This window comes from Ambystoma mexicanum, chromosome 1p, assembly GCF_040938575.1.
Source record: "Ambystoma mexicanum isolate Mex_15411 chromosome 1p, UKY_AmexF1_1, whole genome shotgun sequence".
Classification (NCBI taxonomy): Eukaryota; Metazoa; Chordata; class Amphibia; order Caudata; family Ambystomatidae; genus Ambystoma; species Ambystoma mexicanum.
Window position 1 is genome coordinate 59,771,455 of NC_090921.1, and position 14,735 is coordinate 59,786,189.

General features: G+C 39.2%; 1 protein-coding gene across 1 annotated transcript; it reads right to left on the minus strand.

Annotated features, from left to right (window-relative positions):
- Positions 1-307: 307 nt before the first annotated feature.
- LOC138566030 (uncharacterized) lies at positions 308-13,139 on the minus strand. Its single transcript, XM_069643084.1, has 2 exons — positions 12,909-13,139; positions 308-3,291 (listed from the first exon to the last, which is right to left on the minus strand). The coding sequence occupies exon 2, from the start codon at positions 3,237-3,239 to the stop codon at positions 1,449-1,451; it is 1,791 nt and encodes a 596-aa protein (XP_069499185.1). The 5' UTR covers positions 3,240-3,291; positions 12,909-13,139; the 3' UTR covers positions 308-1,448.
- Positions 13,140-14,735: the final 1,596 nt, after the last annotated feature.

Here is a 14,735-nt window from a genome sequence, read left to right on the forward strand (position 1 = left end):
ACCACAATTTCCAGGGATAGTGTTGGTGCGCCACCATGGGCAAACTCACTGACTTATTTACGACAGAGAGCTATATGTGGTAGTCTTGTGGTAATTTCCACTACCTTATATACGGTAGGGAGCTATGTTCAGAGAGTCTCTCTTCCCGTTGGCTCATGTACCTCCAACAAGTTATACTACAGTCACTCACAATTATTCATACTGATTCTGACATACACACATCTGTCTTAAAATGACCATTGCACTTTTTAAAAATCTCCCCACATCATTGGCATTGTAATGGTAAATAGAAAATAAACCACCCGTCTGTTTTCAAATATTTTCTGTATTATAAAATTTGCATTTAGGCATGATCTCATTTTTACAGCAATAAAAGGGAACAATCAAAGCATTTTCAATGACACACTGCAATTATAGTGGCGAAGAACAGAACTTAAATTGCAACATTAGCACTTGATAAAGACACGCACGGGACTTTCATTTTTCTAAACTGACTGCATACTTTCGTGCACACACACAGCTCCCCCAGTTAGGTAATTACCTTATCTGTTCAGATTCTTCTCTCTGTGAATGTGGCTCTCTTGGCGTAACTCCAATAAAAAGGAACGCTTGCCTTCTCAAGCCGGGGTCATTGCCTGGAATTCTCAGCTTTTTCAGATAGGACTGCCTCTGCCAGTGGAAAGGTAATTCTTTCAGCTTTCCCCAGTCTCGACTGCAGCAGGACACCCCCACAGCCAGGTCTTCTCCCCAGTAGTGCAGAAAGATGTCTCCCTGTCTTTTTTCCTGCTACTGCCCACTAAAACTTTCCTCTCAGCCCTCTTTATGACGTGTTCCAATGAAATCCATCATCTCTCATCCTCCTACTTTTCAACAATAGCTTCGCTTATACATTTGCAATTGTTGCAAATCTGACTTCCTCCTTCCTGCCGTTACTGTGCACAACAACACGGATAATCAGGCAGAGAAGAGAAAAATCTGCACACTCATTTAAATGGTTTTCAAAGTATGCCTAATTCTGCAGTAGAGAACACATTTTATTAGTGGGTTATATTAAAATAAGGTTTTATTAGTCAGGTTAATTGTTAATATGTTAGCTGTTAATTTTCAAATGTGTCTCTAGCAATATAGGCATTTCAGGTGAAAAATAGTGTGCATTTTTAAATGAACACGTGTGCTTTTAACTGTAAAAATAGCTTTGCATCTTATATATTAAAATCGTTTTTTTTTTTGACTGAATAGCCTGTCTTTCCTTGTTAATCTGCTAACCCATATAGCAATGCACCGCACCCTTGTGGTGGTGCTGCAAAAAAAAAATGCTACTTGTGCAGTAGTACTGTACTCTGTGCTGTAACATGCCAAATATCCTTACATATACCCTCCTTTTGTTTTTTAGAACTTGGCTATAATCCAAGCCAATCTCTAAAAACAACTTGTTCTTTCTTTTTCTCTTAAAATGCATGTGTATTGGGATATCTTTCTCTTCCTGACGTAGTCAGTAAAATCAGTAACATTTTCATTTTTACTGATAGCACAATCAACCATCCACCCATGATTAGCACCAAGATAGCCAAACCCACTATTGAGCGTTCCCCCCAGGTTCCCCAATTAAATCTTTCCACTTCTATTATGCCCAGATTACTAATTGTAATATTGTTTTTTCGCAAATTCATTTTCATAACATGTCTTTCTTTGTGATTCAATAAATATTCCACATCTGGATCTATTGGAAAAGTATCCCTTTGAAAAAAATCGATATTTTCCACTTGGCTTTCCCAAACATCATTTGTTACATGGAACAATGTTAATCCCCCAATTGACACAATTGCATCCTTTGGAACCTGTAAATAAAAAACATTATATTTTACCTGTTTAACCACGTATGTTCCATGGTTTAAATGTACTACCGTCATGTTCTTTAAACAGGTACTGACCAACCATTTACCTCTGACCATCTTAGCCTGTGCCATTTCTTCACTCCCCATATTACTAATAATCACTTCACATCCCTCTGATATACTTGGGTCAGATTTCAATCCACAAATAGCATCTGTGGCATCAGGAACAAACGGTTTACCTGGACACATATAATTTTGTTCTTTAAATGTTACACATGTTTCCAGGTTTGGTATTAAATAAACTTCAGGTTCCCATGACTGAAATGCCACCACTTCTGGAGTCTTAATCTTAATGAATTTGTCCTCTTGCCAAAATCCCACGTTGTGTACCCACTTCGTTTGATAAATAAGTTCAGGGGCTACAAATGGGATGCATAGCAAAAATCCGATCTCTAGTCTTTCCAAGTCCACATATAACGGCATTGCATTCCCCATTTCGAATGCAATTCTTATCTGTATAAGGTCAATTTCCCTCCTGGTCAATCTTTCTATCATTTGCCGAATGATATCCTGCGAAACAAAATACAAGGGAATATGTCCTTGAATCAATTGTGAAACTGCAGTTTGAACTTCTCTCATATAATTCGTTAATAGTCTATCAACAGGACTCATTATGTTCAATATTTCATTTAAAGTTCTGTCATGCTTAAGTATTATTTTAGTCGCCCGTTGCATCACATCCGCTTGTTCATTTAGAATGATTGCAGTTTCATTTATGAATCTTACTTGTTCATCCAGTCCCCCTCTAATTCCATCTAATGTCTTTTGTATTATTTCTAGGTCAATACTCAGTTGTTGTGCTTTAGTACTCAGTGTTCCTACCGAAATAGAATTGGCTGTTGATATTGTAGTACCTATTATTGCCCCAATTATAGACATTACCATTGATATCGCGAGCATCACCGCACCTCTCTTTCCTCTCTTCTTCTTAATGTCTGCTGAATTCACGAATGTTTTTTCCAATTGCATTAATATATCTCTTATTGACTGCTTAGCGTCCTCTTTTCTTATTTCCAGCCACTCTTTAGTCTGTTCAATCTTAATTCCGGTATTGTTCAAATGTTTTTCAATCAAAATCTCAGGATCCAATGGTATGTAGATATTTTGGAAAATCATCCTTCTATCACTCATGATGAATCCTGGTGCTTCTTCTACCGCGATACCAGATGCTGGTCCAGGTTCAATGACAACCTGTGCTTCTGAATTCTTGAAGATCCCTCCAAATATCACTATTGTTAAACATGTCATCGGTATCATCTTCAATGCTGATCGCTTTGTAGCCTTGGTCTTCACCCCTCTTTGGGGCTTTCCCGGAATCCGTCCTCGCGGTCTCCAGTACTCCATCGTCTCCCGTGGCCTCTGATCCCGGAACCTCCGACCAAATAATGTTAATTGTCTAAATCAAAATAGAAAATAAACAGATTAAGTACATAGCACAATACTAATTTCCACCTTTTTGCCAAAAATAAAACATGCTTGGTAAAAATACTTCTTTTTTTTTTTTTTTTTTTTTTCTGAAATTAAACACAAGTTAAAAGAAAACAAACACATATAAAACAGCATTCAATATTTAATACACTTTCTCTCTGTACACCAACCACGAGCTTCCGTTATATGTGCATTTATTTATTTATTTATTTATATTATATATTTATTTATTTATTTATTTATATTATATATTTTCACATATATTACAGTGTTTATGTGCCATCATAACAATCAACTTTTTTTTTTTTTTTAACTTCTTTGTCACTGCCTCCTGATTACACCCATTTATTTTCTCAAGGGACTCTATCCGTTTCCACATGCTCAAGCTGCCTGATCTCATGTCTGGGATGGCATGGTTTGATTTGATTTACATGGACAAACTGCTCTATTGCTGTTTCACCTTCATTTTTCAAAATTTTATACACTACAGGAGAGACTTTATCTATAATTCGGAATGGCCCCTGCCAGGCTGCCAGAAATTTAGAATTTTTCTGTTTACTTTTCCCAAAATGAAACTTGTACACCTGATCCCCTACATTGTATTCCTTTACTGATGTCTTTTTGTCATAATATGACTTAGCACTGTCAGCAGCTCTTTCCAGATTTCTCTGCACAAAAGCAAATGCATGTTGCAAATGCCTCCTCATTTCATCAATATATTCATGAACTGTGGATGCACTCACTAGAGTTTGCTCATGTGTTCTGTATAGTAGGTGTTGTGGTAACACCATTTTCCTACCTGTTAAGACCTCATGGGGGCTAACACCTGTTGCTTTGGCAGGAGTCGACCTGATTGCCATCAAAACCAATGGTAAACGCAAATCCCAGCTGGAACCTGCTTCTGCCACAAATTTCTTTAAAATGTCCACAACAGACCTATTGCTTCTTTCAACTGTACCTGAAGACGCCGCCCGATATGCGATATGTAGTTTCCTTTTCACACCTAGTATTTGCCATACCTTGCTCATTAGAGTACTTGTGAAATGACTTCCTCTGTCTGACTCAATTCTTTGTGGCAACCCAAACCTTGAGAACACATGGTTCACCAGCAATGTGGCTGCTGTTTGCGCACTACAATCTGGTGCGGGAATGCACTCAATCCATTTTGACATCAAACATACCACACTCAGAATATAGCGGTGTCCCCTGCTCGACCTTTTTAAAGGACCTACATAGTCTATTTGCAAATCTGACCATGGGAGAGTTAGGCCTCTTTTCATCAATGGTGCTCTATGCATTGGTGAAGCAGGTTTAAATTGGGCGCATACTAGACATCCTCTAGTATATAATTCCACATCTTGGGACATATGTGGCCAGTAAGCATAATCTTTTAGTATTTCTAATGTCTTTTGTGAACCTCTATGGCCTGCAGTTATGGCATCATGTGCATGGTGTAGCATTAGTCCTCTGAATGAAAGGGGTACTACCCACTGTATTTGCCCTGTTATGGACTCTCTAATCATGAGTCCATCCTGTAATCTAATTCGTTTTTTGTTCTTTAATAGCACCCTCAACTCTTCTTTTCCCATACAATCATTTTCTGTTAAAGGATTTTGTTCAGGATCCATCAAATGATTATAATAGATTCCCAAAATTTGATCATTCTTTTGTGCCTCAATCAAATCTTGGTCTGGCGTGTCATGACTCCACTGCACCACCGGTTGATCTACCTCCTTTGGTGCTTTAGAACGTGTGACTGCATCAATTTGTATTTCACCCATTAAATAATCAATAGGTAGCAATTCTCCCATCACAGCCCCAATCTTAGCCAGATGGTCTGCCTTATCATTTCCCTCCTTATCCTCTCCTGGTGTTTTTAAATGCCCACGAATTTTTCTCCAGTATATTGTCAAATTATTTTTTGACACCAATTTGTCTATGGCTTGTATCATTTTTCCATGTTTAAGTGGCTTTTTGTTGTATGTAACCATGCCTCTTGCTTTCCAACCAGGCAAATACTCCACAAAGCTATTCCGTGCATAGTCAGAATCAGTCACCAGGACAATTTCACTGAACTTTTTATCAACTGCAGTAGCAATTGCTTTATATATGGCTGCCAATTCCGCCACCTGACCGCTCCTATCTCCAATCCTCATCCCTATACTAGGAACGCCTTCACATTTCAACCAGACATTTCCTATTCCTGCCACTAATTGTTTATTACTGTCATTTTCAATGTGAAAAGCACAACCATCCACGTATACAGTTGGCAAATCCTTGCATGTTTTTTCATCAAAAGCTTTGTGTGGTGATTGTTCAAATTCCTGTAAACTAGCTTCCACATCCATTTCATTTGTTATTTGTTCAGCTGCACAGTCATGTAAGTCAGCTAACCCTTGAGCAATTGGGCTCTTTTTATTTTGTCCATATCTTACTTCTACTGGAAAACCTTGTAATGCCAGCGTCCAAGAAGTGATTCTGGATTGCGCTAGATTGCCTGATCTAATTCTTTTACTCTCTAAAAATTGCAAAGGTTGATGATTTGTTTCAATAATCACCTTTTCTCCCTGAACAATGGGGCGGAAATGTTGTAGCGCCCACACAGTGGTTAATAGGGCCTTTTCGCATCCATTAAATTTCATTTCAACTTGGGAAAATGCCTTACTTGCATATGCAATGGTTTTGTGATTCAAATCGTGTTTTTGTGATAACACTGCTGACATACAATGTTCAGAAAATCCTATTTCTATAAAGAAATCCCTGTTCTTTATGGGGTATGCTAAACATGGTGCCTTTACAAGACATTCCTTCAATCTAGCCACTGCATCAGACTGCTCTCTTTCCCATCTCCAGGGAGTATTTAGTTTAAGCAGTTTAGTCAATGGTTGAGTGATTTCTGCATAATTCTCAATGAACTTTCTGTTATAGCCTGTCATCCCCAATAAACTTTTTACTCCTTTCACATTTTTAGGATCTTTTAATCTTTGTATGGCCTCTATTTTCTTCCTTTGTGGATTTAGCCCATGTTCAGTCACTTCATGCCCTAGAAAGTTCACTTTTTTCTTGCACCATTGTGCTTTTTGCAAAGATACTTTGGCGCCTGCTTTCTGTAATTGGCCAAGCACATGTCTTATTTCATCAAAATGGCTTTTAAGGTTTTCATTTTTTATCAAGACATCATCCACATAAACTATTGTCCCTCTTTCCGCTGCATCCGGCATGGCCTTTCTCAAAAATATGCCAAATTCACTCCCACTATTGATGTACCCGAACGGAGCTCTAAGCCAGGCATATTGAGTCCTGTCAAATGTAAAGGAAAATAGGTGTTGTATCTCCTCTGCCAATGGCACACACCAATATCCAGATGTGAGATCTAACGTGGTAAATACATTTGAACCATGTATCTGAGCTAGGCCCTGATCAATGAATGGTAGTGGCCATCTAGATACTGGTACTCTTTTATTTAACTCTCTTAAGTCTGCACACAGCCGCCATTGACCATTTGGCTTTAACACACCTAAAATAGGCGTATTGGATGTGCTATGAATGGGCCTAATTATTCCCCGTGATTCCAAATTTTGAATAATCTCTGCCAATGATTCTAAACATGCCAGCGGTAGTCTATACTGGCGTACAAACACTGGATTTCTGCTACAACCTTCTGGTAGTGTGGCCACATGTAAATCAGTTAAACCACAATCATAAGCATCTTTTGCAAATACATCCTTAAACTCCATAAATATTTCCCTCAGAGTGCGTCGATCCTCATCGCTGTTACATGCATCCGCTAAGGAGATCTGCTCTTCTACCATTCTGGAAAATTCTGGAAACTCTTCTGGTAAAGGAATCTCAGCGCTTTCCTCTAACTGTGTGGCTGTGTCTTTTTGTAGAGCTGCCACTTTCAAATATTTTGGCATATCAGCTTCCACTTCAATGGGCTGATTTCCTGTTTCATTTTCATTTAAATTAAATATTATGCAATCCTCTTGATGGCAGCACACTGTCTCATTTGAATCATAAGGATACACAGAATGAATTTTAAACATTCCTTTGGGCTGAGAGTCCAGGTGTTCTGGCAACTCGCCCTTGGCATCTACATATTTTTCAGGAATATTCCCAATCACCATGTTATTTAAATCTGCCGTATAATGTGATTTTTGTATGGCCATTCCTAATGGGGAGTTTTCCTCTAAATGAATATCCTGACAACCTTTATTATTCACCATGATTTTTACAGATCCCTCACCAATGTCTACCAATGGAATGTATTCATAATCCAGGCCTTGCTGTTTTATGGATTCATTCAGGCATACAAATGCATCAGAGCCTTTCATCTGCTGTCCATTTTTGCATTTCAGTGTTATTGCAAACTGTTTTGTAAATGCAGGAACAATAGTATTTTTCCTCATCTGTAATTCGACTGCATAAGGAACTAGTTGTGCACAATGATAAGCCCTTCTTTTGTCTTCAAATTCAGGCGCCGGCCCACCTAGGCGCGACCATATTTTTTGATTAAGGAAATCTAACACCATACACATTCTGTGCATGATGTCATTGCCCATGTAAAATTCATTTTGTGCTCCACTCACTATCCATACATTATGGTAAATTGCTTTCTGCCCAATGCTAATTTTAAGCATGCATCTGCCTGTAATTCGGTTTTCAAAGTCTGGACTGTCCAACCCAGAAACATATTGGTTTTTAATCCTAAATTTCGGGATTTCTTCCCTCTCCATAATTTTTTGCAACAATTTCTCATTAATGAAACTCCTTTCATGTTCAAGCGCTAAAGTGGCTTTTATTGTTTTAAGATAATCATTTATACCAGCGTGAACCCATGGTTGCTCATCTTCCATGTGTATCTCTGCCAGAGTGGTAATGTGTTTTTCTGAATCTGTTTTAGGAACAATATTCTGTTTGCATGTATTCTCTTTTAAATAGAAACGTAATGTGTGTTCGTCTATGGCAGTCTGCCAATCTTTCCTTGGGTCCAAGTATATTTGTACAGGTAGTTTTTCATTGTCGCTCTGATCTTTGTCTTGACACCTTAATATAACAGTGACACTAGGTATGCAGCTATTCTGTAGATATACCTCCACAGCATCCTTTGTTTTGGCAACGGTGTGACATTCTTTTATATTGCTGTTTTGTGATTTTAGTTTCTTAGGCCTCAATGGTTTTTTGGTTAATGACCACAGCACTCCATTCACCCCATCTATGAGAGGAGACAATCTTTTCAGGCAATCTGTCCCCATCAGAAATGGAATTTCACAAATAGATGTGATCAATACCTCTTGTTTCATTCTGTGCTTTCCTATTTTTATGTCAACCTCAGTTACACCTATGATGGGCACCTCCTCCCCATTAAAGTTATGCACTGGGCCTTGATTTGCCTTCACTGTGATCTGACTCTGTGGAGGCCTCCCTTCATTGATACTCTTTACCAGCTCCTTGGACATAATTGTGGCCTGTGCGCCAGTGTCAATCATAGCAAAGGTGTGGCATTTTTCTTCTACAGTGATGGGTGCATAATATCTGTCCTCAACTTCCTCTAATACACATAAGAAATGTGAATTCTTACTGATTTCAGGGCTCACCTTTCTCAGGCCTTTTTCACTTTTGGCTAAGCACATTGGTAAATGAAAAGACATTTTTCCCTCCTTTTTACCCATTTCTGTGCGAGATATTTTATTCATTTCTCCATGTTCAGAGGTTTTTTGGAGTGTGGCCACCGTTCGCCCATCCATCTGGGTAACATCAGAGACCACATTACAACCTTCCAACTGAACATGTGTCACAACATCATTCAGCAATTTGTCATTTTTTAATTCTGTGCATTTGTGATCATTTAGTGTAATACCAGCCCTTTCAGCCTCTTCAAAAATATGTGGCTCAAAGAATTTTTCAGGTGATTGACTTGTACCCTCCTTGTGAGTATTTCCTTTTTCTGTCTGTGTTTGGTAATTGTTTTGCTTGCCCAGGGAAGGAGCTATGGCATCCCCATTTACTCCCTGTTCACTGGTATTCCCCATGCATGAGTCATTTTTCTTAAATCTGTCCCTTTGTTCTTTTGGAATTCCTAATGTTTCTTTTTCATTTGTGCAAATCTTTACTGTTTTATTTAGCTCTAAGTTAAACCGTACCTCTTTTTTAGAAGTATTTGCACTTTCTGTCACAATTTCATTTACTGGTACTTTCATTTTTAATCCATTAGTCATCTCAGAGTCGTTATGCAAAGTTATATCAGAGCAATCTGTCATTTTGGCACTGCAGTTATCATGAGTACTTAGTCACTTTTCGGAAGCCCCCCGGTCATTGCTATGGCCATCAGCCCCCTCTTTGGAAGGTTGTTTTTGCGCTGTATAGAGCTTTCCTATTTGCTCAGCTAACATTTTCACTTGGGCCTCAAGGCATTGGAACCTTTCCACCTCTCTAGGATCCTCTTTCTGTGGCCTAGGTCGATATTGGTTGTTTTCCCCCTGATTGGATCTATTCTGATACCTCTCAGGTGATTGATACCGGTTGGGATGGTTTCTGAATTCTTGATTCATTTGTGGAGGGGAGCGGTTTGTACCCATCCTTTGATTATAGTCCCCTGGTGGGGAATCATTGTACTGGCGTGGACTGTAGTTCACGTTTTGCCTCATGTCCTGTCTCTCAGATTGTGGGTACTGGCCCCTATATTGATTTCCATTATCAGTAAATCGATCCACATATCGGGGCCTATCCTGATTACCATATATCATGGTGCTGGGATCAAATCTGCTCTGTGTCCCCAATGACTGGTAGGGACCATCATTTCTTTGATCTTGATTTTGTCTCTGGTTATTGTTCATACCTGCCATATCAGACCGGTATCTTACCCGGGGTCTATCTCCTAAATATCTAGGGCTGATGTAGCTCTCTCTATTACTAGGATCATGTGATTGGAACATTGGTACAGGCAATGGCGATCTTTGTTGATTACCCCTTTGTTCAGGTGTCACATTATTTTTACCTTGGCTTTGAGCAGACTCAAGGGACATTTTGGCTGACCTGATTTCCATTACTGTGGCTGAGGGTTCTTTAGATTTAGGCCTAGTATCTTTCATTTTATCACTTTCTCTACCCTGACAATAGAGTACCTCATATAGCTTGGTGCTTTGATGTACAATCCATTCAAGGGACTTGTCACGGTCAAATTCACGGACCAATTGGGATATGATGTCTTTCTGTAGCCCATAGAAGTATGCGGTTTTAAACTCATTGGAATTTGAGTCAAAAGATACATCAAAGCGAGAGAATGCTCTTTTTAAGTCTTGTAAAAATTGGCGAGGTGATGTATTAGGTCCAGCAGTAATAGTGTACGCAACTTTCTTTGCCTCTTGCAATGACTGAAAAGGAGAAAAATGACGCCTAATTTCTTTTTCAAACTCCAGCCATGTCATATTCTGCTGTTCATTTAATCCCCTTATGATGCTGGCCGTCGGGGCATCTAAAGTTAAATGAAAATATTGTCTGTACTGTTCCTTAGGTATCTGGAGCGCTTTAAAAATGTCATGCACCGCTTCTAAGTGATCCTCAATGCAGCATTCACCTCCCTTTTTAAATGGTTTGATCAGGGCTTTAATGGATTTCATTATTTTTATGGGGCTACTTGTTGCAATGCATGGAATTGCACTATTTTGTGATTCAATCCTGTTTTCAGGTGTATGAGATTGGTGGCTGCCCCCAATGGGAGTATCAAATCCCCCAAGGGCGCTGCAACCAAGTTCAGTCACCGGCCCAGTCACTGGGGCACTAGCTCTTTGGGCAGAGCTAGAATTCACCTCCACTCCATTGAATGTGGTACCCTGCCGCCTCTCCTGTGACCTGGGAATGCACATTTGCTGTTCTAAGTCCTTACACTTTTTAAGGAGTCTGTTGGCTTCATCATGCAAATAATTATTTTCATCACTCATTTTATTAATTGCCTCCTGCATATCGCACATTTGCATTTGGCATTCATTGAACTCTTTATTTCTCTTGTCTCTTTCTTGAATCATTTTAATCATTTCTTGTTCTACACTCTGGAGATCACCTTCTTTTTCGCAATGTTCTTTTTGTAAAATCTGCATTTCTGAAACAACCTCATCTTTATCCTGCCTAATGTGATCCACTAAGGCTTTTAAGTGTGTCAATTCTTGCTCACTATCTTCAAATTGTTTCTTGCTTTTGGATAACTGAGTATCAAAGTCTCTGCATTTTAATTGCATGTCTTTTTGGCATACATCCAATTCTGCTCTCAACATTTCCTGATTTTTACTTGCCCCATCTAATTCAGTCTTTAACCTGTTAATTAGCTGAGTATCATTCTCTTGCATTCGCAGTGACTTGTTTAAAATAAACCATATTTTGCCGCATAGCCGTATTAAACAGTCTTTCTCTGCACTTTTATCGGCTGCATTCAATAATCTTGTAAGGCAGACCTGAATTATGCTGCCTTCTGCAAAAATATTGTCTAGTTTTTCTTTCTGCACCTCACCCTGAATGCGGTTACTCCATTCTAAGGTACTGTTCGAAGACCAATTCCCATGTGCAAATAACTTTGCCTCTAAATATTGCACTAGATCTGAGAATGTGGTTTCCCTTTGTGACATTCTGAAATTCGTTTTTAGTGGCACACTGCTATTATAAAATGGGTTCCCTTTAATGTGCAAATGGCAGTGTGAGACACGCTTGCCACGCCCAGTAGGTACTCTATGATCACTTTCCCGGCCTGCAACGCACCATAAATATGTAGGGTATTTTGTGGAGATTTGGGGCCTGACGGTATTTTATTACCGCCGAGAAATAACTTAGCAATAATCACTCTTTGTATTCAGATTTGGCCATGTGCAACAATAATACAATGGACATGCATTATTTCAGCACCCAGACCTGCATATTTGGTATACGTGGTTGGTGGTATTTTTGTGAGCATAATTCCCTTGTTTTATTTGTGGCCCCAATGTCCAGAATCCCTTATCTTCGCTTAGATTTTTCGTGTGATCACTAGAGAGACCTCAGACCTGCATTCTAGGGAAACCACAATTTCCAGGGATAGTGTTGGTGCGCCACCATGGGCAAACTCACTGACTTATTTACGACAGAGAGCTATATGTGGTAGTCTTGTGGTAATTTCCACTACCTTATATACGGTAGGGAGCTATGTTCAGAGAGTCTCTCTTCCCGTTGGCTCATGTACCTCCAACAAGTTATACTACAGTCACTCACAATTATTCATACTGATTCTGACATACACACATCTGTCTTAAAATGACCATTGCACTTTTTAAAAATCTCCCCACATCATTGGCATTGTAATGGTAAATAGAAAATAAACCACCCGTCTGTTTTCAAATATTTTCTGTATTATAAAATTTGCATTTAGGCATGATCTCATTTTTACAGCAATAAAAGGGAACAATCAAAGCATTTTCAATGACACACTGCAATTATAGTGGCGAAGAACAGAACTTAAATTGCAACATTAGCACTTGATAAAGACACGCACGGGACTTTCATTTTTCTAAACTGACTGCATACTTTCGTGCACACACACAGCTCCCCCAGTTAGGTAATTACCTTATCTGTTCAGATTCTTCTCTCTGTGAATGTGGCTCTCTTGGCGTAACTCCAATAAAAAGGAACGCTTGCCTTCTCAAGCCGGGGTCATTGCCTGGAATTCTCAGCTTTTTCAGATAGGACTGCCTCTGCCAGTGGAAAGGTAATTCTTTCAGCTTTCCCCAGTCTCGACTGCAGCAGGACACCCCCACAGCCAGGTCTTCTCCCCAGTAGTGCAGAAAGATGTCTCCCTGTCTTTTTTCCTGCTACTGCCCACTAAAACTTTCCTCTCAGCCCTCTTTATGACGTGTTCCAATGAAATCCATCATCTCTCATCCTCCTACTTTTCAACAATAGCTTCGCTTATACATTTGCAATTGTTGCAAATCTGACTTCCTCCTTCCTGCCGTTACTGTGCACAACAACACGGATAATCAGGCAGAGAAGAGAAAAATCTGCACACTCATTTAAATGGTTTTCAAAGTATGCCTAATTCTGCAGTAGAGAACACATTTTATTAGTGGGTTATATTAAAATAAGGTTTTATTAGTCAGGTTAATTGTTAATATGTTAGCTGTTAATTTTCAAATGTGTCTCTAGCAATATAGGCATTTCAGGTGAAAAATAGTGTGCATTTTTAAATGAACACGTGTGCTTTTAACTGTAAAAATAGCTTTGCATCTTATATATTAAAATCGTTTTTTTTTTTGACTGAATAGCCTGTCTTTCCTTGTTAATCTGCTAACCCATATAGCAATGCACCGCACCCTTGTGGTGGTGCTGCAAAAAAAAAATGCTACTTGTGCAGTAGTACTGTACTCTGTGCTGTAACATGCCAAATATCCTTACAGACCTTACCTTCGCTGCTGTTCCCCTGCAACCATGAATAATGTCTGAGAGTTAATTATGTGAACTTGTACCGAAGAGCTGTGATTATGTTATCTTGAACCTAAGTGAATATTCTCTAGGAAGGAACAACTCAGAAGAGAGATTAGGCAAACAAGGAAGTTGAGTGAAAATGGAATCCCTATTATTAGGAGATTATAGTTAGCCTACAGAAATTGGGTGAGGTGTTTAGGTACATATTGTCTCAAAGCACATGTTATCCGCTCTAGCCAGAAAGGACTCCTCATGTTTCTGGAAACTAATAAGAGGGGTGGGTGCAAATGACAGTGAACAAAGAAGGCAAACCTGGTTTGCCGCGCAAAGTAAAACACAAGAAGGATTTTAACAAAAAGAAATGGTGAATAAACCGCACTGGAGCAAAAGGAAAAAGTATTTGATCAAGCGGGTTTAAGTTCGAGGCTAACACAATAGCCTACAATATTCCCACGGTTATATAAGATAACCACGGTAGAAAATTAGGGTAGATACCCCTGCAACCAGCCATGTCTAAATGTTAAAAATAATGAAACAATGCTCTAGGAGGTACAGATAAAAAGGGCTAACAGTTAAGCCTTCCAGTGCTCCATGTAAGATGAAGTGTACTGGATCTGTGGTTAATTTGACTAAGTAAAGTTAATGATAACTTTTCCCTTTTCCTCTGGACAGTAGTCAGACCCAGAAATGGAGTTGGTGGGAAGTCTGAACGCCAACCCTGTGTCACGGTACAGAAGATGCTGTATGACACACAAAGGATGGGGGCTACTGAAGTGGTCCACAATCACAAAAATAGGTGAAAACACATAGTAAGAGGGGTGAAAAGCTCACACTCTTACCAAGTGGAAAGAAATAACTCCAGAAATTCAGCAAAGCTGCTGAGGGACTCACTAGGTGAGAGAAATTAGCCATGAAATGAGAATTCTCCCTAACACTCGCCCCCACTCCCCAGACTAAGGGACATGAGGA